The sequence below is a fragment of the Bos grunniens genome, chromosome 19 (assembly GCF_055505025.1).
Source record: "Bos grunniens cultivar Pamir isolate PY7600 chromosome 19, Bosgru_T2T1.0, whole genome shotgun sequence".
NCBI classification, from domain to species: Eukaryota; Metazoa; Chordata; class Mammalia; order Artiodactyla; family Bovidae; genus Bos; species Bos grunniens.
This window is the reverse complement of record NC_141183.1, coordinates 7,151,220-7,179,216: the sequence shown is the minus strand read 5'-3', so window position 1 is coordinate 7,179,216 and position 27,997 is coordinate 7,151,220. Positions and strand designations below refer to the sequence as shown.

Below are 27,997 nucleotides of genomic sequence, written 5' to 3'. Positions count from 1 at the left end.
GCCTGTATTTGCAAAAAGAAACATTTATTCTTTTAAAAGTGTATATACATTGCCTTTACAAAGATACCATGTTGGAGCCAACTTCAGGAACCTTCCAACGAGCCTTCTTTTATAATTGACCGAGCAAGATTCCGCGCAAGAGCAAGTCTCAGGATTTCCACCTTGGTGGTCTCGATATCATCATCCTAAAAGGAAAGAGAGCCTGTGTGAAGACCAGCAGGAAGTTTTCCTTCTTTCCCAAGACTAATCCAAAGGGAGATAAAGAGCACAAAACGTTCAGTAGTCTCTTCTAGCAAGTTCTTCATATGAGACCAAGCTGCACGCAGAGGACCACCACAACTGACAGGAAAGAAAATCGAGAGCCCAGAACACTAGAGTCACCCCATTTCCTCCTAAAAAGTTAGTGTGCCATAGTCGCAAGTGGTAACGTGAGAGGCGTGTGAGTTTGTAAGGGGCCAACATCTTGTGGGGCAGGGTGCCTTCTCTCTTCTCCATCCTGGAACCATCAGACTGACCTGGAGCTGCTGGGCGTCGGGCTCTCCACACAGCGGCCTTCCTGAGGTCAGGTCCTCCAGACACCTCAGGAGCTCGTACGTCTGCTCCGCGGAGAAGATCACCTGCGGGGAGAGGCTGCTTCGCGGAGCTGCTCGCCAGCCAGAGCCTGCAGTGGTCTGTGCAAGGGCTCGGGCTGAGGCAGCCTTTCCTGTATCTCATGTGGACAAGTGTGCTGGCGGGTGAGAGGCCCCACTCATTCCCAGCTCTTCTCGTCAGGGCCCTGGGCTGAGCACTGCCAGTGGACGGCTGCCTCATTTCAAGTTAAAGACTTAACTTGATAACTTGAGATACTAGATTTCCAGAGTGGGCGCTATGGGGGTACAAACACACACCCCTACTAAGGAGATGATGGATGGATATACATTTGCAACAGCTACGGGATAAAAGAGAAGACACTGTGGTCTCAACCTGTACCTGTTTCTGTTCCAAAAGGGGCAGGGCGTCTGTCAGCAGCGTCATCCAGAAAGACCGGGGGGCAATCTGGGACGTCATCAATGAGAGGAGGAGAGAAGCGGCATCGACAAAGCATTTCTCCCCATATAAGCGGTGGAACTCGCGGTACTTCCCTATTGGGAAGAGAGAGCACTAGGTCACCTGTGACCCTCAGCAAGAGACCCCAGAGCAAGGAAATTCTTCCAAAGCGGCCTCCAAGCTCATCAGCCAACGAGACCAAAAGGATTCAAAATCCTTGCTTAAAGGGGGCTCCAGAGAGCCAAACCTGGGAGAATATAAGCATCAAAATGAACGAGAGATATGGTTGATAATAGACTGAATAAAATAACCCTCGAGGCCATGGCTGATATAAATAAAAGAATAAATGGGAGGAGGGGGAATTCCATATAGGGGAATGCCAACTAAAACACAGTTTTATCAGCAGTCAGGAAATCACCAGTAGTTACGAACACTAGTGGGTCAAAGTCTGAGGAAATTTAAATAATACCGAAGTACAGCTCCATAGATTAATAAATCTGTTTAATAAATTTTAGAGGAGACCCCTGGTGGATGCTGCTTTAACCAGGTGATCAACGTGAACTCCACTAAGGGAGTTCCTATTAACACATCCCCTCAGTGGATTTCCTGCCAAGTATATAACCTGAGGCTGTTCATGAATAAACCTAAAGTAAGAATATTCTACAAGAGAGCTGAACAGACTGCAAAAACGTCAAGGTTAAGGAAGACCAACAAAGGCAGAGGCATTAATGAGATTCGAAGACTAAATTCATGACAAAGGACTACTGGGACAACATATGGACCAGGTGAGAGTACTGTATCAGTGCTGAACCTCCTGATTTTCGTAACTGGTTAAGAGAATGTTCTTATTCTTTAGGATATACATGCTCAGATATTTAAGGAGGAAGGGAAACAGTGTCTCCAACATACTTTCAAACTATTCCCAAAAAACCTGACTGACAGAATAAAACAAATGAGGCAAAACATAACTGGTTAACTTGGTAAAGTGTGTAGGGCAGTCTCTTATTCCTTACACTACTTTCACGATTTCTAAGTTTCAAGTTACCAGAAAATGTTACCAAAAAATACGCTTTGCAGAGACCACACAGGCTCCTGTGTATTTTGATCTGTTTTTCCCCACTTTGGTCATGCTGCACAGTATGTGGGCTCTTGGTTCACCGACCAGGGATCAAACCTGAAGTGGAAGCATGGAGTCTTTTTTTTTTTTTTTTGAGATCAAAAAATTTTAATACCATAGACAATTTTATACTGTTTGAAAATGTAGATGAAATAGGTACTTTCCTAGGGGAAAAAAAGCCAAACTTATCCCTTAAAAAGTCACATCCTGATGACTTTAAACATCAGTTCTTCAAAACCTAAGACTAACAGAGTAAGACCAACCAGAATAACGAGAAGCCTTGAATTCCCAGAGAAGTAACCCCACCTTTCTCAATGGTACGTCTCCATATTATACAAGTACCATATCTGGGCAAATCTACCGAAAACTTTGCCATCTGGCGACAATCTTACAGATTTGAAACAGAATCCCAAGCGAGTTCCGGGAAAACGTTGCCGTTTGGTGACAACCTGTGACAGAATCCGCCCCTGGTTTGAGGTTCATGACGCGTGGGCAAACGGTCTGCAGTCGGCCCGCAAGCAGCCCCCGCGGAGGGCCCAGAGGCCAGAAGAGAGCATGGAGTCTCAACCACTGGACTGCCAGGGAAGTCGCTCAGAGTTGTGTGTGTTTTGGACTGGAGAAGTCTAGAACTTCTGTGCAAGTCCATATCTGTGCGCTCGTGCTGAAGGTCCAGGGGACAGCTCAGAGACTCACCCAGGAACGTCAGTCGATCACTGAGCATCATGGCTGGCCCCAGGTTGTCAATGAGGTCCAGGTCAGAGAAGCAGCCTCGCTCACAGTAATCCCTGAGGAACCTGCAAGGCCAGCCCAGAAATGACAGCAGCAGCCCCAGGCCCCCTCCTCAGCCCTGCAACTTCGCAGGCAGCACCCGGGAAGCACACAGAAGGGGAGCCCACCTGTCTGATACCAGCGTGGCAAAGGCAGCGTCTTTGGCTCGAATGCTCCAAGACAGCGCAGAGCCCAGACGATTGTTGCGGACCGCCTTCATGGCCAAGACCTTACAGATGCTGCGGACTTTGCAGGGAAAAGAGAAAAGGCAAATCGTTTACCCTACAATCACTCCATTCCCAAACCCTGCTGAGGCAAATCGTTTACCCTACAAATCACTCCACTCCCAAACCCTGCTGAGATAGGAGCAGCCTTCCCACCGCCTCTGACTTTTATGTGGCTTCTCTGTGGGCTCCAAGTACAGCTGGGCAGCAGCAACTAGGAACTGTGAGGTTTATAAATTGTCTTCTGGCCTCGTTAACCGTACAACCCACCCTGGTAGGCTTTGGTTTTGAGTAGGTTTCACTTCAGGGGTAGCAAGAATATTTGCAAGGCTCCCCACATATCACACGTCATTATCTGTCCACATGCTGAAAATCCTACCAGGCTTTGGGTCCTGAGTGCTGTATGCTTTCAGGGACGGTCATGAACACGCAGTGCCTCTGGGAAGAATAACTATTTAGGCCTGTACCACTTGACAGTGAAGGGGGAAGAGACGGGGCAAACTTCATCAGCATCTCCCCGTGCTCTTCCTGAGTCACCTCCGTCCTGCATCCCCCCAAGCCAGCCTGAGCCAGCAACGGCAACCCCCCGGGACAGGACAAACCACGGCTGCCCCAGCCCAACCTCTGGTTGGAAGCACGAGCATAGACGTGGTCAGGACCTTAACAGGCCGCGTGCCCGACTGCTTCTAGGTCCCAGTGGGTCCCTAGCTCTTCCTCCCCCTGCCCCAGGGATTCTCCAGCGCTCTGGCTCACCTCCTGGCAGCTACTGCCCAGACTCTCTGAAGGCTGGGAGGAGAGTCCACTCACCTTGCTCCGTCATCTGCCGCTGCTCGCAGACCCGCAGTACCTTGAGGGCTTTCTGCTCCGTGGTCAAAGGAATCCGCTCAATATGCAGCTCGAGAGAGACCCGGCCCAGCTCAGGACAGTGGTCACAGTAGTCCACACCCAACTGCCACAGGCTGCATGGGTCCGAGGGGGACAGACATGAGGGCCTGGCGAGCCCAGAGGCTGCCCTGGGGCCAAGAACTAGCCTCCAAGGCAGCTCCTCCCCAGACCCTGTGCTGTCAAGGAACCAGACGAGATAGAACCCCGTCTGGCACAGGCAGTGCCTGCTGGAGAGCACCCTGCTGCCCCTCAGCCCTGCGGCCTTCCTACCTGTGATGAGCAAAGAGTCCTGAGGCGTATTCCAGCAGGAGGAACTCTCTCATGTTGGATCCAAAGCTGGCAGAGAACAGACCACGAGACCAAGGCTCCCAGGCTGCTCTTCAGGGCCCCCTTCAGCAGCCCAACCTCCCTCCGAGGCATTCTGGTCACCCCACCCTCAAGGGCCTGGGTGGCAGCAAGCAGAAGGCGGGCATGGCCACGGCGTCCTTACTAGAGGTTGTGCGACTGCAGGAGCTTGCAGTGATCCAGCAGGTCTGTCAGATGGGCCACGAACCACCAGTTGCTCAGGGCGATGCTACGGGTTCAGATACCAAGGCAAGAAGCAATGTCAGGATGAGCTGCCACAGCCCGCAGGTGTGGAGCATAAGCAGGAGCCCCACACCTCCTTTGCTGTAAAAGGAGGGGAGGGACAGTGGCAAGCTGGGCTCTGTCTGCCCGCTAGGTGGGGACTAATAACACACTGAGAAGGACATTCAACCCCAAAACAGCAGCCAGCGAGACGTTTCATTGGAGAATGTCACACAGAAAAATAAAATCCAGGGACCCAATGAGATATAGAGAATGCAGATACAGGGTAAGGGGTAAGCAAAGGACGAAAAAATCGATGGGATTTGATTCTTGATGAGACATGGAATTCAAAGAACTGTATCTGTGTGCATTTGGATTGCTGTTTATGTTCTATTAACATCTCTCACTGCTGCATAGTTTTGATTAGCATATTTTATGAACACAATTATATATACATGACAGCACTTTAAAACCACCTTGTACTGTCTATTAATACTTTGTATAAAAATTATTTTTGCTTGATTACATGATTGATTTTATTGGATATGTAATCTGACACATAACGAAGGTCTAAAAGTCCGTCCCCAAACCACATTTAATCAAAACCCAAAATCATCTCTAGCCCTTATTAAAAACGACATTTTCTAGGACCCTCTAAATGTTCCAGATGTTAAGTTTTTTTACATCACCAAATTTTGTAAACTCACTAGCATTTTGTATAGAATATACTAATGCACTCACTGCAGTGTGAATACACCATTTTGAGTTACATTTTTAATTTATTACTTGGCATAGGCCTTTCTGTATCTGTATATAATGCTTGAGTATTTTTTAAGTCTTGGGAGAGGGAAAAGCACCTTCAATGCTGCTAGGGTGAAAAATCCTGCTCTCAGGATATAAAAAGAGTAGGGATTGGTTTACACTGAATGACTGACTGAATGGGCTGTCTGCCCTGCCCTGGGGCTGCTGTCTTCCTGTGAAGTACATGCCAGCTCCCCTTTTCCTTTTGCTGGATGGCAAGAATTGGCAACTGCAACCCACAAGGGAAGAAATCCAATTTTTCCTCCAGCTGTGGATACGCCAGGCAAACACGTGGCCCTTCAGCAGGAGCTGGTAAACTGTGGTCTCCCAGGGCCTCCCTGGGATTCCCTCATGGCTCAGACAGTAAAGAGCCTGCCCACCATGCGGGCGGCGTGAGTTCAATCCCTGTGTCAGCAAGATCCCCTGGAGAAGGAAATGGCAACCCACTCCAGCATTCTTGCCTGGAAAATCCCTTGGACTGAGGAGCCTGGCGGCTATATACAGTCAATAGGATCACAAAGAGCCGGAGACGACTGAGCGACTACACTTTCACTTTCAGGGTCTCTCTGCTCTGCCTCAGGAGCCGTCTGCCCCATGGCCTGGCATGGTTGACATGGGGGTCATCAGGTACCCCCATAGAAAGCTCCCTTCTGGCTGAGGAAGGGTTCCCTCATTCCCCCCAAGAGGAGTGAACAGCTGACACCACACCTGAAGCTCAAGGCTCCTCCACAGCACCAGCCCCCCGGCCCACCCCAGACAGAGGTGCCACTCTCCCCTGGGAAGCGAGCTGGGGCCTAACCGGAACAACCCGTGAGAAAGCAAGTACTCAGGAGACCCAGATCCCACCCTTCCTCGTCCAGGAGGCCACTCTCTCTCTGAGGATACTTCAGCCCTTCTTTCAATTAATGGGCAGAGGTCCCGGGATCTGCTTTTCAGAGTAGGGCAGGAAGAAGCTTACTGGTCAGGAAAACCCGAGCTCCTAGATTCCCAGCTAATGGAAATACCTCGATTTTTTCCCTGCCTGCCAGGGCAGACGGATGCCCAGACTGAGGGGCTGAAAGTCTGATCATTCCTCCTTCAAGACTGGCAGGGGTGATGCGTTTTTCAGCGGTGTTCATTAGCGCCATGCCTCTTCGTAAACTTCTTTCTCTTTTCCTTCTACGACCACTGAAAGCAGCAAGGTGCTTTACCTTTTTTATTGTCCTTCCTTCCCCTTTAGCTCAAATCTGTCTTGATCCTAAAATCCCAGATGTGGCTTATGAAGGAAGCCCTGGAGGAAATAACCCACTGCCTGTAACAGACAACACATTCTGGAATGCCTATTGCTTTGAATTATAGACAGAGACACTGACAAAGCTAAAGACTGGTGTCTGTGCCTCTGGGAGCCACACCCACTGATCCTTCACTGCAGATACGATCCCTCGCCAAAACCAGCTGAGTTCTGTAAGTTATCTTCCAGTTCCAACCAGTCCCTATTTTAGAGGTTTGTGAAAAGAATACGGACACAAACCTTCCTTTCTCCAAGTCTACCACCATTTTTTGAATGGTGGACCTTGGCTTTCTTTCGGCCAAACAGGAAGAGCAGGTAGCATGAGTGGGGTGGGGGTGGAGGGTGGAAGCGGGGAGACATTCCCACTGCCCAGATTCACTAACAAAGAAAAGATCCAGTCGAGGTCAGTGAATTCGATGCCTGAGCAGGGCCACCTGCCCGTTCCCAGCCTTCTCCCTCTGCACAAGGAGGGAGGGGGAGAAGTTCTCTGACCACAGGTGGGGATTCTGGAAAGCTTTGCTTTGGATTCATTGTTTCACCCTCCCTTTCCTGCCTTGCTGAAGGTCTGGGGAGAGATCTGGGGAGGGGGCTGATGTAGAATCTCTGCTCCGAACAGACCCAGCCTCATGTGGTGGTGTGGTAGCTCCTGGCTCACCAGAGAAGTGCTGTCCTGTAAGGTGGCTGCATGTCCATCAGGTTCCAAGAAATAAGCTGGCTGGCTATTTCTGGATTTTAAATACCATAGTTATTTCTTGCAATATTACTTTAAACATCCCTGAAGTGGAAACTGTTACAGATACAGGAGCCTGCAAGCCTCAGGAAGGCCCCCAGGCTCGTCCAGAGAGAAGACACTGTCTACCTAACGTGGCTGTGGCGGGGGGCGCGGGTCTGTGGGAAGAAGGCTAAGACACCAACAGGAAGGAGCAGGACACTCTAGAAAAGGACGGAGGTGATGGGCGTACAACACGGGGAGCGCACTAGGCGCTGAGCTGAAGCCCTGAGGTGCTCAGCGTGGTGGTGGTGCAGCGGGTCCTACCTGCACTCCTTGATCACTTGGTGGATGTCAAACTCGAAGGCTGCCATCAAGATGTTGTCCAGGGGCTCCGGGCTGCTCTCACCTCCCAGAAACAGGTCAAGGCTGGACTGTGGAAAGGTGGTGACCCATTCAATCCCTAGATGGTGGCAGAGACTCAAGGGGGCAGGCAGGGCTGCTGTGTAGGGGACCCTGGAGAAGGGCAATGGGGTCCTTCAAATTGGGCCCAAGGAAAGCCCCCTCTGCTCCCCAGGGAGGGTCAAGTCAACCAGGCCACACGGTACAAGTGACCCGGCAGGGAGCAGAGCCCCGGATGCCGACTCCCCTCCCCTCCCGGAGGAGCCGAGGCACCTGGGCGTAGAGGTGCAGATCCATGGGCTTGACCGTGGGCTGAGAGTACAGCAGCCTCGTCACCAGGAAGTGATACCAGTTACTCAGCAGCTCCTTGTGCTCCAGCAGGGCGGCATCATCTCCCAGCAGGACCTGAGAAGAGACGCTGTCCCTTAACTCTGGGGACACTTCCCCGTAAGGCTCCTCATCTCAGCTGGAGCAGCTGAGTCAAAAGCTCACTCTTCCCCAACAGGGCCCATACAGAGCCCCGTCTGAGGAGGAGCTGCTGCTGGGCTAGACGCCCAGGGCCCCAGGAGGAGCTGGCTTGGCCCCTGGCCAGGACCCGCTCCCCGCAGACCTTGCAGAGGGACTCAAGGTGGGGGTTGGAGGCGAACGTGCCGTCCTGGAGGTGCCGCTCGCATTCCTCGTGCCAGTGCTGCCACCTCAGCTCCAGCTCCGTCAGGGTCTGTGTGTTCCCAGGCTGTGGGAGAGACGAGGACGGGGCGGTCACCATGCCAGCCCCTCACGCTCCCTATATGAACCCCTCTCCACGGCCCGGGTGGCTCCACATACGCTGAGAATGGGCATGGTCCTCATCAGGTCCCCCAGGACTCGGCACATGCCTGCAGAGGTGGGGTTGCTGTCGGCTTCCTTGGAGAGCATCTGTCGCGCCTCGTCCAGCCGGCCCTGCAGCACCAAGGTGGTCACCTGGGGGGACAGCAAGAATACAGCATCCAGGCGGAGGCTCAGCAGCCAGTGCCCCCAGCCCGCTCTGGCTTCCTCGTCCCGGAGAAGCGTGGTGGCTCCTCCCTCAGAGGTAATCTACCTCATCCAACCTTCTAGTTTTAACCTGTCCCAAGCTTTTCGAACTGCATGTTGTTGTATCCCACTGCAGGTATGACTGACTTTTTAAAAATGAAATAGAAAATAAAAATTACCAAAGTGCATCAAATAAAGCACTGATCCGTAAAAGTTTCAACTAAAAGAAAAAGTTCTAGTTCAAATATTGGGTTAGCCAAATTTGGTTCAGGTTTTTCCATGCTATTTTATGGCCTGGGTTCAATACCTGGTTGGGGAACTAAGATCCTGCAAGCCACGGCAAAAGAAAAGGAAGAAGCAGCCAAGGACACACGTGCTGCGAGTCCCACCCCTCCCTGATCCGGACACGCACATCCTATGGCCAGTGGCCCCACCTGGCCCTCGGGCACCTTAACCTGCCTCACCGTGAGCGCCGAGTCGGCGCCAGCCCACCAACCCACATTCTTCTGTTTCTTACACATCCAACTCTTAGCGAAGCCTATCACTGTACCTTTAAACTGCATCCAGAGTCGAATCACCGCTCACCATCTCCTCCGCTCAGCTCCCACCTGCGTCCAAGTTACCATCACAGCTGCCTGATTTAGGACCTGAGCCTCCAGACTGGTCTCTCCGCTCTGCTTTTGCTCTGTTCTCAGCAGAGCAGCCAGAAAAGCCTTTGAAAACCTGAATCAGGGACTTCCCTGCTGGTCCAGTGGCTAAGACTCAGTGCTCCCAATGCCGGGAGCCTGGGTTCCGTCCCTGGTCAGGGAACTAGACCCCACACGCCACAATGAAGAGTTCACACGCTGCGACTAAAGAGCCTGCGTGCCACAGCTAAGGCCCAGCACAGCCAAATAGATACATGTTTTTAAAAAGAAAAGAAAATCTCAGTCAGATCACAATGTTCCTGTGTTTGACTCTCCAATGTCCTCCTTACCCCAGCTGACTCAGGAGTAAAACGGGAGCTCTACTCTGTCCACCAGCTAGGTCATACCTTTATCTCCTTCAACTAACCCAATCAACAGCCCTGTGGGACAGGTGTTACACTCTCCAGGCTACAGATGAAGAAACTAAAGGCAGTTAAGTGACTCACTAGAGCTCACAGTTGGTAAGAGGCAGAGCTGGGATGCTAACCTGGGCAGCTTGGCACCACAGACCCTGTTCTTAGCATTCAACTACCCTGCCTCTCTGGGGCTTTCCTGGTGGCTCATTGGTAAAGAATCCTCCTGCTAATGCAGAATATGCAGGTTTGATCTCTGGGTCAGGAGGATCCCCTGGAGAAGGAAACAGCAACCCATTCCAGTATCCTTGCCTGGAAAACCCCATGGACAGAGGAACCTGGTGGGCTGTAGTCCACAGGGTCCCAAGAGTCAGACAGGACTGAGTGACTAAGCACCACCACCAGGCTGCCTCTCTAGGAGCTGAGCCCTTACCCCTCGTCACCTCCTCAGGTTCCTACTCACAAGCCACCTCACAAGGGTGCCCTTCCTCGACTTTAACACTCCCAATTCCCCTCCCCTGCTCTTTCTCTGCAGAGCACTTCACTTTTACATATATTTTACTTGCTTCTTTGTTTCTGTCTCCCCACCCAGAATGCAGGCTCCGTAAGGGCAGGCATCACTGCCTGCCCTGGTCCTGGTTGTCCGCTCAGGGCCCGCACACAGCACCACTCAAATACACAGAGACTGAATCACACACTTAAAAACCTAGGCCCGCCCATTTCTGAACAAAGCCTCTCCCCTCACCTGCACAGATCTCTGAGCACCCGAAGGCCTCAGAAACAGCCTCAAAGACAGCAGCTCTTTACCTGAATTTCAGATGTTATAAGTCTCCAACATTCAAGTCAATCAGCAACCTCCTCCCTGGTCGCTCCAAACTGGGTGATAGGTCAGTACAGGTGAATGGAAAAGTACTGCTCTCCCATAGAATACACACACACGCACTGACTTTCAAACTGACCGTCCAAAATGACTGGGACCATCAATGTCTTTGTTTTTAATAGCTTTCCTGATTGCAATGTACATCTTATAAACATTCACCTGTTTAAGTGTCTAATTCAGTGAACTGGAGTAAGTTTACGGAGTTGGGCACTATCATCACGACTCAGCTTCAGAACACATCTAACACCTCAAAACAGCCCTGGGCTCACTGACATCAAACCCCTACCCCAGCACCTATCCATCAGCTTTGCGTTGTCTTCACCAAGTCTCATTCTTAGATCCACAAAAAGATCAAAATTCCCTTCTCACTGTGAAGTCTACAAAGCATTATTTTTCTTACATGAAAACTTAGTTCAAAACTCTCCCACGGAGCAGGGAAGAAAACACCTCCCTAAGCACGTCTCCATGATCACAGACTCAAAGAACCACACGCACGTGGGCTCAGCAGGGAAACCCTCAGGCCAGCCCAGGAGCACAGGCCAAAGAGGATACGAGGCGGAAGGCAGGGAGGCCCAGCACACACGAGGGTCTTACCAAGTTCCAGAAGCTCTCGTGTTTGCTTGGATTCTCACTGCCCAGAACATCTGCCGACAAACTGTCCACCTCGCACACATGCAGTCGGACCCAGTCAAGGAGGTACAGGAGGAGAGGGCCGGCTGGGAGGAAACACACAAGCAGTAAATTCCATTTGCCCGAAGTACAGAGTGTAGGGCAGGCGAGCCAACTATGGAGGAAGTGGTCTGTCCCTCTTCAGTGAGCGGGCGTGTGGTCCTGACCACAGGGCTGAGCTAGCAAATGGACTTTTGTGGGCTTCTGTGGACTTCTGCCAGGCAGCTCAACCTTTCACTGAATCGTCAGGGGGGCTGAACATGAGACCCAAACCTCACCACCCTGACCACCCCCAGCTTCTTCACAACTACACAATACTCAGTGACCACATCAGTAATGACCATAAGGGGATGGTACTGACTAGGTGCCAGGTACACAACCATGATAAAAAGATAGCAACAGTCAGAATCTACTGGAGGAGGCGAGTAGACAACCAACCAATTCAATTTCAAGCTGCTCAGTGCTTCAGCAGGAGTATGAATAAAAAGCTGTGACTGCACAGAGACTACTAATACACGCTTACAGATAATAGTAAATATAAACCATTAGAAGAAGCAAAAAGGTCTGCAGCCCCTCCACAGAGAGCCCACTCAAGCCAGGATACTGTACTGACCACAATCAAATTCAAGATCAAGGGAATAATTCAGAGTGGACGCATGAAGCTGTAGGGTTGCCCCTGACCCAATCACCAACAAAGGAACTCTCTAAGGCACTCTGCCTTCCACCACCTAATCCTGCTTCGTATCTGTACAACGTTTTTCTTCTTAAACTTTTAAACAACAGGAACGTACTGTCTCGTGCTCTAGGAGGCTGAAAGTCTGTGGAGCTGGGAAGGCTGGTTCCCTCGGAGGCTGGGGAAGAGCCTGCACACACCTCTCCCGAGCTTCTAAAACTCTGTAAAGCTCCACCAGTCCATGATATAAATATGCACCACTCCTTTCGCACGCTAGTTTAATATCTGTTACTTCATAGTTTTTAGGGGTCACCTGCCTACAACTTAAGGTTTTCAGAGGATACTCTGACTCTCTTTGCAGTATCTTAACAAAAACACAGGCTTCTTCAGGCATCCTGTAATACTTCCCAATGCTTATATTGATGAAAAGCAACAAAAAGCACATTCTAGGCAACAAAACACTCATCACAGCACAGGACAGGGTAGGGGGACACCTCTGCCACCTCACCTGGGGCTACTTCGATAAAAAGAATCTCACAAAGGTTCCAAATGAGCTCCATTGCCGACAGAATGGAGACCTAAAGAAGGAACAGAGGCCAAGTTTTGACTGAAAACATTCCTAAGATTTTTTTTCCCTAGCACTAAGAAACAAAGCAGAGCTTGAAACACAGGATGGTCGTTCATTAACTCAACATTTATAGACTGTTCCTATGGTAGGGTTCCCCACAAGACAGTCAGAGAATTTTAGGGGGTGGGACACACAATAATAGTTTCTGTTTTAATGGTTGTGGTTTTAGTTTAACACGTGTTAGAAAAATGTAAGTAGCTCTTTACACCCATGATCTTGATGAATATTATAGTTTAGGAAACAGCTCTTAGTAAAAAGGGAGAAATGATTTTTAGAAAAATATTTAGCAAATAATATCATAATATACAGGTACAGCAAAAACTAACGATGTTGATATTCAAGGGACTGATGTTTAGGAAACAGTCTATTAAAAAAGTAAACCCAATGTAAGACTCCAAAATAAATCAGCTGTGGACCCTGACCTTAGGAATATGCAATACCCCTATCATCCTTCTTATACAATCACAGAAATTTATACCTTAACCATAAGGAAAAATAAATGGTCTGATGACTTCAGAGATGGGTGTACCAGTCCCTACTGACTACTGAGTTTGAATAATATCAAAATTCTAACCAAAGAATGAGAATTCTTTAAGTCACTTTCCAATTAAAATGCAACACCCTGCCATTTATAAACACTGGCTCACTGAGTAGTTTATGAGACTACCCAGTGGTTCTAAACCTCAGCTCACTATCTCAGGTGACACACTGTGGTCAGGATTTATATTCCCCATAAGAGCTGAAGATTCGCACAAGTGTTTATCAAGCACATCCTTGTGTTCCAAAGTGCTAAGCCTTGAAGAGGGCACCAGGAGGTTCAAGATGATTCTTACCACTCCAAGGAGTCGCCTGTCTACCTGGCAAGAAAACAGACGTCTGCAGTATCAGTGATTACAAAGCCACCCCCGCTGGCTACTGAGGACTCAGAAGGACATAAATGGCGCTGGTACAACACAGGCGGCCCCACCCCCTTACCTGGCTGCTGAACTGGCGGCCAATGGCTGAATCTTTATCAGCAACTGACAAAACACAAAGCATTTCAAGTGAGCAATGTAACTCGAGTCTTACTGTTAGAGCTTCACAGACAGGCACTACGGCTTGTGCCTTCTGATGACCACCCGTTTTCACTGCAGATTTTTTTGAAACATGCTTCATATCTCTGTTGTACATCAATGATCTCAAACCATGGCCCAGAAATGACAAGTGGCTCTTTCAACTACAATGTGGCAAACGTAGAGACCACCATGCTATACGAGATTCTATCCAGCACCTACGAGTCATATGGCTCTCAGGGTTATGATAACTTTCAATCACCAAGATCAAAGAACTGGAATGTAATTGTCAAAGGTCTTTAATTTGGCCCTTTAGCCTCATATCTGCTAACATAATATGTTCTAATTTGTTCTAAAATGTACTCAAGACAACTGCCAGAAAATTACAGATTATGTAAGATAGGAAAGTAAGTTTTAAACTAGAATGTCAATCAGATTTTACCTTGTAGTACTTATAGCCAGATAAATACTTCAATTACTCACACACACACACACACACACAATACTTACCTGCAAATTGGTGCATTTCCTCCATGCATGCTCTTATGACTGATCGGTAGTTTTTACTCACTCGAACTAATCTACAAAAGATGAAATGGCATACAAGATGAACCTGGAACAGTTTGTGGTGACAAAAAATAAGGAACATCTTGTGATGATAGAAACTATTAAAAAAAAAAAAAAGATAAGCTTGCTGACAGACAGGAGGCAACTTGAAGGAGTTCCTCATGGCCAAAGCTAAAACAACTTGAGCCACAAAATAAACAAAATACCATATAACCTAGGGACTAAAAGAAATATCCATGAGTCCACAAGGATATTAACTGTCTCAAATGAGACCCACTAATGGATCCTAAAATTAGTGGTTGAAATTTGAGGAGAAATGGGATTTTCATAGTCTCAGAGTTTTTCCCTCAAATACTTACTAGTTACAAAGGGAAAGATGATAACTTTATAGTACAGAAACCCAGTAGAAACCACATTAACCAAGTGATCAAGGTCAATATAAACATAATAAAACATCAGCGTCATGAACCTCATGATGTGATGATGTGTGAGGAAGGACATATCACACCACTTCTGTGGTATTCTTGCTAAAAATGCATAATCTCTGCTCAGTCATGAGAAAACCCAGGACAGTTCTGAGGGACGGTTTCCAAGATAATTGGTCAATTATCAATTACTTTTTTCAAAAGTCATAAGGCCATGAATCAGATTAGGGAGAAAAAAACTAAATGCAACCTCATTTGGTTGCAGAAGAAAAAAAAGGACATTAGTGGAAAAAATGGTGGAACTGAAATAAGGCCTTCAGGTTAATCATACTGCATCAACATTTAAGTTTCCCAGTTTAAATACCAGTAATGTGGTTATACAAGATACTAACATCAGAGAAGCTGGATGACGGATGTACAGAAGTCTATTATTTTTGAACTTTTTCTGTATGTTTAAAATTATCTCAAAACAGAGTTCTTAAAAAAGCAAAGAGCAGAACAAAACAAACAAAAAAGGAACTGGCTATTAGTTACCAAGATATAGATCCTTAGAAAGAAACATTAGTTCTAAATGAAGAGACCTAAATGCTGCCTACTGGCTCCATTTACTTTTATTTTCTAGCTCCCTTTAAAGATGAACAGAAGGTACAATGGGGCCAGCAGCAGTTGAAGCAACTTGCACACACTCTCACTTAATTTTTCAGTCAAGACTCAGTCCCGAATAAATAACTCACCTGGCCCAAAAACAAGATGATATGCTGACCCCCACGCACAAAACAAGAGCTACCATCCCACCATTAGAAGGACATTCACAAGATCACTAATTTATTTAATTCAGCAAATATTTAAAGGCACCTACTATATAGATGAATGAGGATATCTGGGAACAGAAGGCCCACATAAACAAGACAGGGTCCCTGCCTTCAGGGAACTACAGGACTTCTGACACGCTATGTCAATATAGATTCCTCTGAGTTACCACTATCCTGTACCAGAGCCTCTTGTCAGCAGTGATCTTTCATAAACACACAGGCACACACACATGCTGACCAGGGTATCCTCTGGGGTGATTCATCTATAAAATGCTTATCAAGGAAGTAAAATACTGTGACACTGTGGTTTATAAGAAGAAATAAAACACTAATCTTCATCCCTAATCCCTGACTCACAGTTCCTAAAGACTTTGTAAATTCCTAGATGACAAGAGCACCAGCAGCATCTTTTGTTTCAACTCTAGGTAGCTCCTGGATGAGGACTGATCACCAGAAAGCCCAAGCCATATTAGAAATTGAAATTATCAGCCCTGTCCCTGACTTCCCTGGAGAGGGGAAAGGGCCATAAATGGAGATAATAATTGATCATGCCTACATGAGGAAGATTCCATAAAATCTCAAAGGCAAGGGGTTTGGAGAGCTTCCAGGTGGGTGAACACATCCGTGTACCAGGATGGTGACACACCCCAGCTCCACAGGGACGGGGTTCCTGCACTTGGGACTCTTTCAGACCAGGCCCCACGTTCATCTTCACTTGGCTGTCCATCTGGGTCCTTTCTCATATCCTTTAATGAACTGCTAAACTTGTTTCCTTGAGTTCTGTGAGCTCCTCCAGCAAATTTATCAAACCTGAGGTTACCATGGGAACCTCTGATTTATAGCTAAGCTGAAGAGCAGCTGTAGGTAACCTGGGGACCCACTATTTATGACTGGCATCTGAATGGGAGGCAGTTTTGCGCGATAGAGCCCCTAACAGACTTGTAGGACACCCGGCTGGGGTCAGAGAACTGGTTGGTGCATGAAAACTCCCATACATTTGATGTCAGAAGGGTTATGAGTGAAACACAGGAAAAACGTTTTGTTTTTCCAACACAAATATCAACGTTATCTATTCCCTAGACATATGAATGGACACTAAGAAAAACCTAACACAGGGGCTCTCAAACGCCACTTGTACTTAAGCCTCACCTAGAGACTTTAGGATCCACCCCTAGAAATTTTGGAGATATGAGGTGAGGCCTCACAAACCATACTTCGACCAATTCTAGTCTATGAACAATGCAAGTTTTCTGGTCTCTTCCCAAAAAAATGCCTTGAAAATAATTCTTTAAAGACAAAACAAAACTCTCAACAGGGGGACCTCATTCAATGAAACTCGGGTGCTTATCTGGCCTAAATTTTATTCTTTGGAGGGTAAATGAAGTAGGAATAGAAACAAAGAAAGCTCATCAAGCAGCCAGCAAGTCAATTGGCAGCCATTCAAACATTCTCTGTAGGACTTCTCCATCCGTGACCATAAGGACTTATACTGCCCAGCAGAGGCCAGAAAATCAAACACAGAGTCCCATATTTCTCTAGGAGGTCCATCCATTGTGCAAAAGGAAAAGGATGCATTTCACTTGGTTTTTCAAAATTTAGTTGTGGGAGGCAGCACCTATCAGCAGCCAACTTACTGAGCTTTTCTGGATTTTCCAGTCAACTCTTCTTCAATTCTTTGGAGGCCCACGAAGATTCCATGGGATTCATTGAAGAGTTTTCTCAGGATTTTGGAGTAAACATCTATATCCTTTCGGATGATATGGATAAACGGGCAACCTGCCACCATCTCTGATTTTTCTGAAACAGGAAAAAAAAAAAATTAACATCTATCACCATCATCGTCATCAAAGCACTCTAAAAATTTTAATTGAGTAGCTAATTACAAAAGCTTCAGCTTCTTTGCTACTGATTTAATGATATATTATTTATCCACACATGAATTTTTATTTTTACTTTTTTTGGCCATGCAGCATGTAGGACCTTAGTTTCCCAACCAGGGCTTGAAACCATACCCCTGCAGTGGGAGCAGAGTCCTAATCACTGGGTAGCAGGAGAAATTCCTCATATATGAGTTTTTAAGTTTTTATTTATTTTGGCTGTGCTGGGTCTTCGTTGCTACTTGGACTTTTCTCTAGTTGCAGGGAGCGGGGCCTACTCTCTAGTTGCGGTGCCCGGGCTTCTCTTTGCGTGGCTTCTCCTATTGTGGAGCACGGGCTCTAGGGCATGCATTTCAGTAGTTGTGGCTCACTGGCTTAGCAGTTGCAGTTCCTGGGCTCTAGAGCACAGGTTCGACTTGTGGCACACTGGATTAGTTGCTCCATGGCATATGGGATCTTCCTGGACCAGGGATCGAACCCATGTCTCCTGCATTGGCGGGTGGACTCTTTATCACTCAGCCACCTGGGAAGCCCCCATACATGAATTTTTTTTTTACGTTTTTTTAATTCTTTATTGAAATATAATTGCTTTACAGAATTTTACTGTTTTCTGTCAAGCCTCAACATTAATCAGCCATAGGTATACATATGTCCCCTCCCTTTTGAACCCCGCTCTCATCTCCCTCTCCGTCCCACCCCTCTAGGTTGATACAGAGCCCCAGTTTGAGTTTCTCAGCCATAAAGCAAATTCCTGTTGGCTCTCTATTTTACATATGGTAATGTAAGTTTCCATGTTACTCTTTCCATACATCTCACCCTCCCCTCCCCTCTCCCCATGGCCATTAAGTCTATTCTCTATGTCTGTTTCTCCACTGTTGCCCTGCAAATAAATTCTTTGTATATACATGTTAAAATATGGTATTTATCTTTCTTTCTCACTTCACTCTGTGTAATAGGTTCTAGGTTCATCCACCTCATTAGAACTGACTCAAATTCGTTCCTTTTTATGGCTGAGATGATATGATCACTCATCTAAAGCCAAACATCCTAGAATGTGAAGTCAAGTGGGCCTTAGAAAGCATCACTACAAACAAAGCTAGTGGAGGTGATGGAATTCCAGTTGAGCTCTTTCAAATCCTGAAAGATGATGCTATGCAAGTGCTGCACTCAATATGCCAGCAAATTTGGAAAACTCAGCAGTGGCCACAGGACTGGAAAAGGTCAGTTTTCATTCCAATCCCAAAGAAAGATAATGCCAAAGAATGCTAAACTACCACACAATTGCACTCATCTCACACGCTAGTAAAGTAATGCTCAAAATTCTCCAAGCCAGGCTTCAGCAATACATGAACCATGAACTTCCTGATGTTCAAGCTGGTTTTAGAAAAGGCAGAGGAACCAGAGATCAAATTGCCAACATCCACTGGATCATGGAAAAAGCAAGAGAGTTCCTAAAAAACATCCATTTCTGCTTTATTGACTATGCCAAAGCCTTTGACTGTGTGGATCACAATAAACTGTGGAACATTCTGAAAGAGATGGGAATACCAGACCACCTGATCTACCTCTTGAGAAATCTGTATGCAGGTCAGGAAGCAAGAGTTAGAACTGGACATGGAATAACAAACTGGTTCCAAATAGGAAAAGGAGTACATCAAGGCTGTATATTGTCACCCTGCTTGTTTAACTTCTATGCAGAGTACATCATGAGAAACGCTGGAAGAAACACAAGCTGGAATCAAGATTGCCGGGAGAAATATCAATAACCTCAGATATGCGGATGACACCACCCTTATGGCAGAAAGTGAAGAGCAACTCAAAAGCCTCTTGATGAAAGTGAAAGTGGAGAGTAAAAAAGTTAGCTTAAAGCTCAACATTCAGAAAACGAAGATCATGGCATCCGGTCCCATCACTTCATGGGAAACAGATGGGGAAACAGTGGAAACAGTGTCAGACTTTATTTGGGGGGGCTCCAAAATCACTGCAGATGGTGACTGCAGCCATGAAATTAAAAGATGCTTACTCCTTGGAAGGAAAGATATGTCCAACCTAGATAGCATATTCAAAAGCAGAGACATTACTTTGCCAATAAAGGTCCGTCCAGTCAAGGCTATGGTTTTTCCTGTGGTCATGTATGGATGTGAGAGTTGGACTGTGAAGAAGGCTGAGCGCCGAAGAATTGATGATTTTGAACTGTGGTGTTGGAGAAGACTCTTGAGAGTCCCTTGGACTGCAAGGAGATCCAACCAGTCCATTCTGAAGGAGATCAGCCCTGGGATTTCTTTGGAAGGACTGATGCTAAAGCTGAAACTCCAGTACTTTGGCCACCTCATGCGAAGAGTTGACTCATTGGAAAAGACTCTGATGCTGGAAGGGATTGGGGGCAGGAGGAGAAGGGGACGACAGAGGATGAGATGGCTGGATGGCATCACTGACTTGATGGACTTGAGTCTGAGTGAACTCCAGGAGCTGGTGATGGACAGGGAGGTCTGGCGTGCTTCGATTCATGGGGTCACGAAGACTCGGACACAACTGAGCGACTGAACTAAATATTCCATTGTTTATACATACCACAATTTCTTTATCCATTCATCCGTTGATGGACATCTAGGTTGCTTCCATGTTCTAGCTATTGTAAATAGTGCTGCAAACAATGGGATACATGTGTCTCTTTCAATTTTGGTTTCCTCAGGGTGTGTGTTGAGGAGTGGAATTGCTGGGTCATATGGTGGTTTTATTCCTAGTTTTTTTTTAAGGAATCTCCATGCCGTCTTCCATAGTGGCGACATCAATTTTCATTCCCACCAACAGTGCAAGAGCGTTCCCTTTTCTCCACGCCCTCTCCAGCATTTACTGTCTGTAGACTTTTTGATGAGGGCCATTCTGACCGGTGTGAGGTGATATCTCATTGTAGTTTTTATTTGTATTTCTCTAATAATGAGCGATGTTGAACATTTTTTCATGTGGTTGCTGGCCATCTGTATGTCTTCTTTGGAGAAATGTCTGTTTAGGTCTTTTCCCCACTTTTTGATTGGGTTGTTTTTCTGGTGTTGAGTTGTATGAGCTGCTTGTATATTTTGGAAATTAATCCTTTGTCAGTTGCTTCATCTGCTATTATTTTCTCCCATTCTGAGGGTTTTCTTTTCACCTTGCTTATAGTTTCCTTTGCTGTTCAAAAGCTTTTAAGCTTAATCAGGTCCCACTTATTTACTTTGTTTTTATTTCCATTACTCTAGAAGGTGGGTCACGGAGAAGGCAATGGCAACCCACTCCAGTACTGTTGCCTGGAAAATCCCATGGACGGAGGAGCCTGGTAGGCTGCAGTCCATGGGGTCGCTAAGAGTCGGACATGACCGAGTGACTTCACTTTCACTTTTCACTTTCACACATTGGAGAAGGAAATGGCAACCGACTCCAGTGTTCTTGTCTTGAGAATCCCAGGGACGGGGGAGCCTGATGGGCTGCCATCTATGGGGTCGCACAGAGTCAGACACAACTGAAGCGACTTAACGGTAGCAGAAGTGACTTAGCAGCAGCAGCAGAGAGTAGGTCATAAAGGATCTTGCTTTGATTTATGACATACGTGAATTTTTATACGCAAATGTTTACTCTTAGACTTCATCCCTCAACTCACTAGCATACTCTGTAAAGACATTTCACCTCTATCCATTGAAATATACTAGGAAAAAAAGGAAACCACTTAATATTACCCTATGTAAACTCAATAAATAAACCTACAGCTGAAGTTTTACAAAATGTCAAAATAAATATTCTTTTTATATTACTTTTTATTGCCATTACTCCTAAAACAAAGAATCAAGGACTAAACTATTTTGCAACAGTGATGAACAGGCTCTGTAATGATAAATTATAAACCACCAACTTATGGAAATTTCACATACAGCAGCTTCTCAAATAAGTTGTGATAATGTTCAATGGCTTGTTGTGAATGTGATTTCAATAAATAAAAAAAGAAAGAAAATCCTGAGTTTCCAACAATCAAGTACAAGCTAGAAACGTTGATAAGCTTTCCCATTAAGCAGGGAAAGACACAGTCACAGAAGTTTCTCTTCTGAGCAACTTCTACCACTCTACCAAACTTGAGATTCTCAATACCAAGATATCCCATAGATATTTGGCAACATCAGGGATCATTTCAAACTATAAAATAAAGAAAAACTACTCTGCTTAAAAGTTACATGAAGGGCTTCACAGGTGGCACAGTGGTAAAGAACACGCCCGCCAATGCAGAAGACACAGGAGATGAGAGTTCGATCCCTGGGTCAGAAAGATTCCCTGGAGAAGGAAATGGCATCCCACTCCAGTATCCTTGCCTGGGGAATCCCATGGACAGCGGAGGCTAGAGGGCTACAGTCCACAGGATTGCAAAGAGTCAGACACTACTGAGCATCGGTGGTCTAGTGGTTGCAACTCCATGCTTCCAATGCAGGGGTCATGGGTTCAATCCCTAGTGAGGGAACTTACATCCCACATGCCATGCCAAGTGGCAAAAAAATTTAATTAAAAAAAAAAAAAAAATCACACGAATTGCATACTACCTTAATTGTATGACCTTCATTAGCTCAATGTGCTCCCAACAAAAGAGGAAAACCTCTATATTTAGATAAAGAACATGACAAAGATTCACAAAATAATCCTTTCAACATTTCCTGAGATTTCTCTCTTGAAAAGGAGAAAGCAAAATCAAGTATCAAGACGTTGATTTTACCTTGCTCCTATAGGGAGTCTCAATCGGAAAGGTTAAGAGCCATGTCTGACACCTGATGGAGCTTAGAGGACAAGTTATTTTGTTCACAATGAAAAAATGAAGGTAAGGGCCATGACATCTGACAACATTCATAGTGAGGGGACCACTACAAAGAGAATTTAGTCACTCAGGACAAAAAGGGAAACAAAAAGCTTCAAGCTTTTAAGTATAAAGAAAACCTTCTTTAACATTGGGAAGATCATTGTTAACTTTTTTCCCCTGGACTCAACATCTGCCAAGTCTCACAAATCAATGAAAATCTTAAACAGCTAAAAAGTTTCAAAAATTAAAATGGTACAAAATAAGTTCAATTGTTTTCATATCTCAGGTAGTCAAATCTGAGAGAATAAAGAAAAAAAAAAACAATTGTACCAACACAGATAATCTACAAGAGAAACAAAAAAACCTACCTTTTTTATTGAAAGAGGTTTCACACACCAGCATCTCCCCTGGACCCCAGTCAAAACACATTTGCTTCTTCTGGGAATTCACTCCTGGAATCCACTAGTAAAAAAAAATAAGGCACAGAAATTGTTATTCTTCCTAAAGGCTTTGCTTTCAATTGACTTGCAAGTATAATTCTAGTAATCAGTGGTAGTAGAAGTTATTAATCTATAAATCTATAAATACAACTGAGTGTGGCTGAGATGAGCCCAGTCTGTTAGACCCTAAATGAGCAAGAGAGTTGTTAGGCACCTTGACCCAGCCTGCCACTTCTCAAGTGCTGATAAAAAGGAAAGCTACCCCCTAATCAATTATTATATGGTAATTTAGTGATCTGTAGTTCAGAAAAAGGGCAGTTAAAAAAATTAAACAGGAATTGAACCGCTGTTACTCACTAAAAAGACCTCCAATCCCCTGGCCTCTATGTCACATCTTAATGGTGCTTTATTTTTTTCTCCAACTCAGTCACACCAATTCCTCTGAGTCTCAGCTTCATAAATCCAACTGCATAATCCACCCTTTTTGAGTTATCTAACCTCCAGAACTATATCCATAAAATCAAGAGCCAAAACAGGAACTTAATCTATGGCTGAACACGGGCCTTCTGTAGTTGTGGTGCTCGGGCTTCTCACTGTGGTGGCTTCTCCAGTTGTGGCGCACAGGCTCTAGAGTGCATGGGCTTAGCTGTCCCGCGGCATGTGAAATCTGCCTGGAACAAGGACTGAGCCCGTGTCCCCCGCATTGGCAGGTGGATTCTTATCCACTGAACCACCAGGGAAGTCCCAAAACAGGGACTTCTGATGCTCATTCCCAAACCTCATTCCACTCCCGCAGTAGGACAAAGCCTTCCCCAACTGTTAGGAGCAACCCTTGTAATCCTCTGTGTTCCCTCATGACCCACTGAGGTCACGCTAGAGGTAAAGAATCCACCTGCCAATGCAGGAGACACAGGTTTGATCCCTAGGTGGGGAAGATTCCCTGGAGAAGGAAATGGCAACCCCCTCCATTATTCTTTCCTGGAAAATCCCATGGACAGAGGAGCATGGAGGGCTACAGTCCATTGGGTCACAAAGAGTCAGGCACAACTGAGTACATGCATCTCTCCTATACCTCAGCAATTCCACTTCTAGGTATTTATCTGGAAAGAACCAAAAAGTGAAGTGAAGTGAAGTGAAGTGAAGTGAAAGTTACTCGTCATGTCCGACTCTTTGTGACCCCATGGACTATACAGTCCATGGAATTCTCCAGGCCAGAATACTGGAGTGGATAGCTGCTCCCTTCTCCAGGGGATCTTCCCAACCCAGGTCTCCCACATTGCAGGCAGATTCTTTACCAGCTGAGCCACCAGGGAAGCCCTTAGGAAAAAAAAAAAGATAAGAACTATAACTCACATTTCTTAAGAGTCCTTGACATAAAAAGATAATACCACTGGTCTAGAAAAACTACTCAAGATTAATCTCTTTGGATCCACACTGAAACATTCCTGAATCTGCTAGTTACTAACTGGCCTTCACGAGCCTTGATATATTCACCCTGCTACAAAAAGCGACGATAGTTTTCAAGGTTATTCATCAGCCTCTTGAGAGTGTGTATCAGTTCAGTTCAGTCGCTCCGTTGTGTCCGACTCTTTGTGACTCCATGAATCGCAGCACGCCAGGGCTCCCCGTCCATCACCATCTCCCGGAGTTCACTCAAACTCACGTCCATGGAGTCGGTGATGCCATCCAGCCATCTCATCCTCTGTCATTCCCTTTTCCTCCTGCCCCCAATCCCTCCCAGCATCAGAGTCTTTTCCAATGAGTCAACTCTTCGCATGAGGTGGCCAAAGTACTGGAGTTTCAGCTTTAGCATCATTCCACCCAAAGAACACCCAGGGCTGATCTCCTTTAGAATGGACTGGTTGGATCTCCTTGCAGTCCAAGGGACTCTCAAGAGTCTTCTCCAACACCACATAGAGCAAGCTTAAAGAGCAGACTAACTCTCAAATACAGACATGACTGAATTCAAACTTTCATTGTTGAGGTTCAGATTCTAGACTATGGATGATGCCCTTCTGAGAGGCTGTGTCCACAAGGCCAACCTGGTCTTCCTACCTGGTCTCCCCAACACCAATGTAAAGCTGGGTTGTCACAAGTCAGTCATCACTACTGGGGGCAAAACTCAGCTTAGACTGTTTTCATCCCATTTGTAAATGCATGCCTAATTGTCATGGTTCAATAGCAAGTAGCTCTCCAGGGTCGCACAGAGTACTGGGAAAGTTTCCCCATCCAAAGATTCTGACATAAGTAAAGGAGGGAAAAGCAAGATAACATGTAGTCTGAAAAAGTCCCAGTGATTCCAATAGTCTATTTTTCCTCCCCCAAAACAGTGACACAGTCCTTGATGGATATTTAGCATTTAAACTACTTCACATATGCATTAAAAGTTAACTTTCTATAGGATATAGCAGTAAACTTTATAGACAGTAACATCCCACATTCACTGCTGTTTGAGATCTCATGTCTCTTGTCTAGTTAGCTTTGAATTGACTTCTATTTTCAGTTTTTGGTTTTGTGACATACTGCTTTGCAATTTGATGGCTTCAGCAGAAAGCTGAAGGCATTTCAACTTTCTAAAAAGCAAAAATATAAGGTCAAGCAGCTTGCTGTTTAGCAGGGCTTACAGGTTACCAAGAGCTAACAGATGCAAAACAAGCCTAAATAGACAGATGGAAATATTTCCTAGTCAGGGAAGTCAGGGAAAGCTTTTCTGACAAAGAGGCTGCTGGAGCTTGTACGTAAAAAAATGTGTGGGATAGAAACCCGAGAGAGAAGAGCATCCCAGATGGGGGAAGGATAGGTATCCCTCTTCTAACAGCCATGAATCTCCTTCTAAGCATCATATATCATCCACATCTGACATACTTTCCTGAGAGTTCAAACAGACGTGAAAGCAAACAGAGCAATGAAAAAGCAGGATATTCTCCCAAGACCTAGTAGATGCTGAAAAGACCAAGAAGAGATTGAAAGAATACATGGAAGAACTGTATAAAAAATATCTTAATGAACCGGATTGCTACAGTGGTGCGGTTAGTCACCCAGAGTCAGACATTCTGGAGTGCAAAGTCAAGTGGGCCTTAAAAGAAGCACTGCCGTTAAAGCTAGTGGATGTGATGAAATTCCAGCAGAACTACTCAAATCCCTAAAGGAGGATACCATCAAGGTTTTGCATTCATTATGTCAGCAAGTCTGGAAGACCCAGCAGTGGCCACAGGACTGGAAAAGGTCAATCTTCATCCCAATTCCCAAGAAGGGTAGTACCAAAGAATGTGCTAACCATCGGACAATTGCACTCATCTCACATGCTAGTAAGATCATGCTTAAAATTTTGCATGCTAGGCTGAAGCATTATGCACACCAAGAACTTCCAGATGTCCAAGCTGGGCTTAGAAAAGAAAGAGGAACTAGAGATCAAATTGCCAACATTTGCTGGATGATACAGAAAGCAAGGGAATTTCAGAAAAACATCTATCTCTGCTTCATGGACTACCCTAAAGCCTGTGACTGTGTGGATCATGACAAACTGTGGAAAGCTCTTAGAGAGATGGGAATACCAGACCATCTCATTTGTCTCCTGAGAAATACTCCCTGACTGGCAAATATTTCTGTCTGTCTACTTAGGCTTATTCTACACCTCTTAGCTCTTGGTAACCTGTAAGCCCTGCTAAATGGCAAAGAAGCAAAGTTAGAACCCTGTATGGAAAAACTGATCGGTTCAAGATCAAGAAAGGAGTATGACAGGGCTGTCTGCTGTTACTGTTTAATCTATAGGCTGAGTACATCATGAGAAACGCTGGGTTGGGTGAGTTACAAGCCAGAATCAAGAGAAGCAGGAGAAACATCAACAGACTTAGATATGCGGATGATACCACCCTAATGGCAGAAAGTGAAGAGGAACTAAAGAGCCTCTTGATGAGTGTGAAGGAGGAGAGTGAAAGAGTCGGCTTAAGGCTAAATATTAAAAAAAAAAAAAAAAAAAGATCATGGCATCTGGCCCCATTACTGCATGGCAAATAGAAGGGGAAAAGGTGGAAGTAATGACAGATTTCCTCTTGAGCTCCAAAATCACTGCAGATGGTGACTGCAGCCATGAAATCAGAAGACAATTGCTTCTTGACAGGAAAGTGATGACAATCCTAGGCAGTGAGTTGAGAAGCAGAGACACTGCCGACAAAGGTTCATGTGGTCAACGCTGTGGTCTTCCCAGTGGTCATGGACAGTTGTGAGAGCTGGACTGTAAAGGGAAGACCGCCAAAGAATTGATGCCTTTGAACTGTGGTGCTAGAGAAGACTCCTGAAAATCCCTTGGACAGCAAGGAGATTAAACCAGTCAATCTTAAGAGGTCAACCCTGAATACTCACTCGAGGGACTGTTGCTGAAGCTGAAGCTCCAGTATTGGTCATCTGATGAGAACAGACGACTCATTTGGCAAAGTCCCTGATGCTGGGAAAGATCGAGGGCAGGAGCAGAGGGCGTCAGAGGATGAGATGACAGGACAACATCACGGATAGAATGAACCTGAACTTAAGCAAACTCTGGGAGGTGGTGAGGGACAGGGAGGCCTGGCATGCCGCAGTCCATGGGGTCCCAAAGAGTCGGACACGACCGGGCGACTGAACAATAGCAGTCTCTCAAGAGAACTATACCTGGTAAACCTTGGGCGAGCTCAAGCAGAAGCCAAGCTCACGGGGCTGCGACGTGAAGCTTTGCTGCTGTTGTTAAGTCATTTCAGTCGTGTCCGACTCTGTGCGACCCCATAGACAGCAGCCCACCAGGCTCCTCTGTCCCTGGGATTCTCCAGGCAGGAATACTGGAGTGGGTTGCCATGCTGGGAGAAAAAAAGCCGTACAATACCTCCGCCTGGCTCCAACCCGCTCATTAAAGCTTAAGCCCAAGAGGAAAAGCCAGAGAAGCAGGGAGGTCGGGGAGGCAAGGGATGGAAAGGAACAGAGTTAGGAGGGCGGTCTCCAGGGCCAGGTACTCCTCAGAATATAGAAGGGAGCAGAAACCCAGCGACCACCGCGACCCACACGCGGGGAGCGAATTAATGCGACTTCCGAACGGGGGGCAACAGTGAAGGGGCCGGGCACCTCGCCAGCGGCAAGGACGAGACGGACCCAATCTCCGGGCCCCGGGGTGGGGGGGGGGGGAAGCGTACTGTTCGGGGCCCCCTTACAGTGACCGTCGGCTCGCCGTCGAACTCCTCCATAGCGCCGCACCACAGCCGCCGGGAACCCGCAGTGCCGCCTAGGCTGGCGCCTCAGGGCTCCGGCTCAGGGCCGGCTGCGAGAGAGGACCCCGCGCGTGAGCGCCTCCCGCACTGCCTGCAGGCCCAGCCGCCCGC

At 46.4% G+C, this 27,997-nt stretch overlaps 1 protein-coding gene across 6 annotated transcripts; it reads right to left on the bottom strand.

The window, feature by feature from the left end:
- Nucleotides 1-3: 3 nt before the first annotated feature.
- NUP85 (nucleoporin 85) lies at nt 4-27,938 on the bottom strand. 6 transcript variants are annotated; one of them, XM_086356053.1, is made up of 20 exons: nt 27,830-27,938; nt 27,300-27,481; nt 22,581-22,674; nt 17,160-17,322; nt 14,232-14,302; nt 13,645-13,688; nt 12,550-12,619; nt 11,294-11,415; nt 8,595-8,729; nt 8,380-8,502; nt 8,043-8,174; nt 7,695-7,801; nt 4,511-4,594; nt 4,291-4,356; nt 3,943-4,094; nt 3,040-3,157; nt 2,837-2,937; nt 970-1,121; nt 516-617; nt 4-185 (listed from the first exon to the last, which is right to left on the bottom strand). In XM_086356053.1, exons 3-20 carry the CDS (start codon nt 22,639-22,641, stop codon nt 84-86), a joined length of 1,905 nt encoding a protein of 634 aa, XP_086212179.1. In that variant the 5' UTR covers nt 22,642-22,674; nt 27,300-27,481; nt 27,830-27,938; the 3' UTR covers nt 4-83. The 6 variants fall into 6 exon arrangements, 4 of the variants coding, with proteins under 4 accessions (XP_086212179.1, XP_086212177.1, XP_086212176.1 ...); XM_086356051.1 differs by lacking the exon at nt 27,300-27,481 and adding an exon at nt 27,015-27,096; XR_015147156.1 differs by lacking the exon at nt 27,300-27,481 and having other exon boundaries at nt 7,695-7,883; nt 27,812-27,938.
- Nucleotides 27,939-27,997: the final 59 nt, after the last annotated feature.

Excerpts from the sequence above, each read along its gene's own strand:
- NUP85 (XM_086356050.1), bottom strand. The coding sequence starts at position 27,862 with ATGGAGGAGTTCGACGGCGAGCCGACGGTCACTGTAAGGGGGCCCCGA. Across the intron at positions 7,802-8,042 it reads ATCTGCACCTCTACGCCCAG|TCCAGCCTTGACCTGTTTCT; the intron begins GTGCCTCGGCTC and ends ACCTTTCCACAG. Across the intron at positions 186-515 it reads CCGACGCCCAGCAGCTCCAG|GATGATGATATCGAGACCAC; the intron begins GTCAGTCTGATG and ends CTTTCCTTTTAG.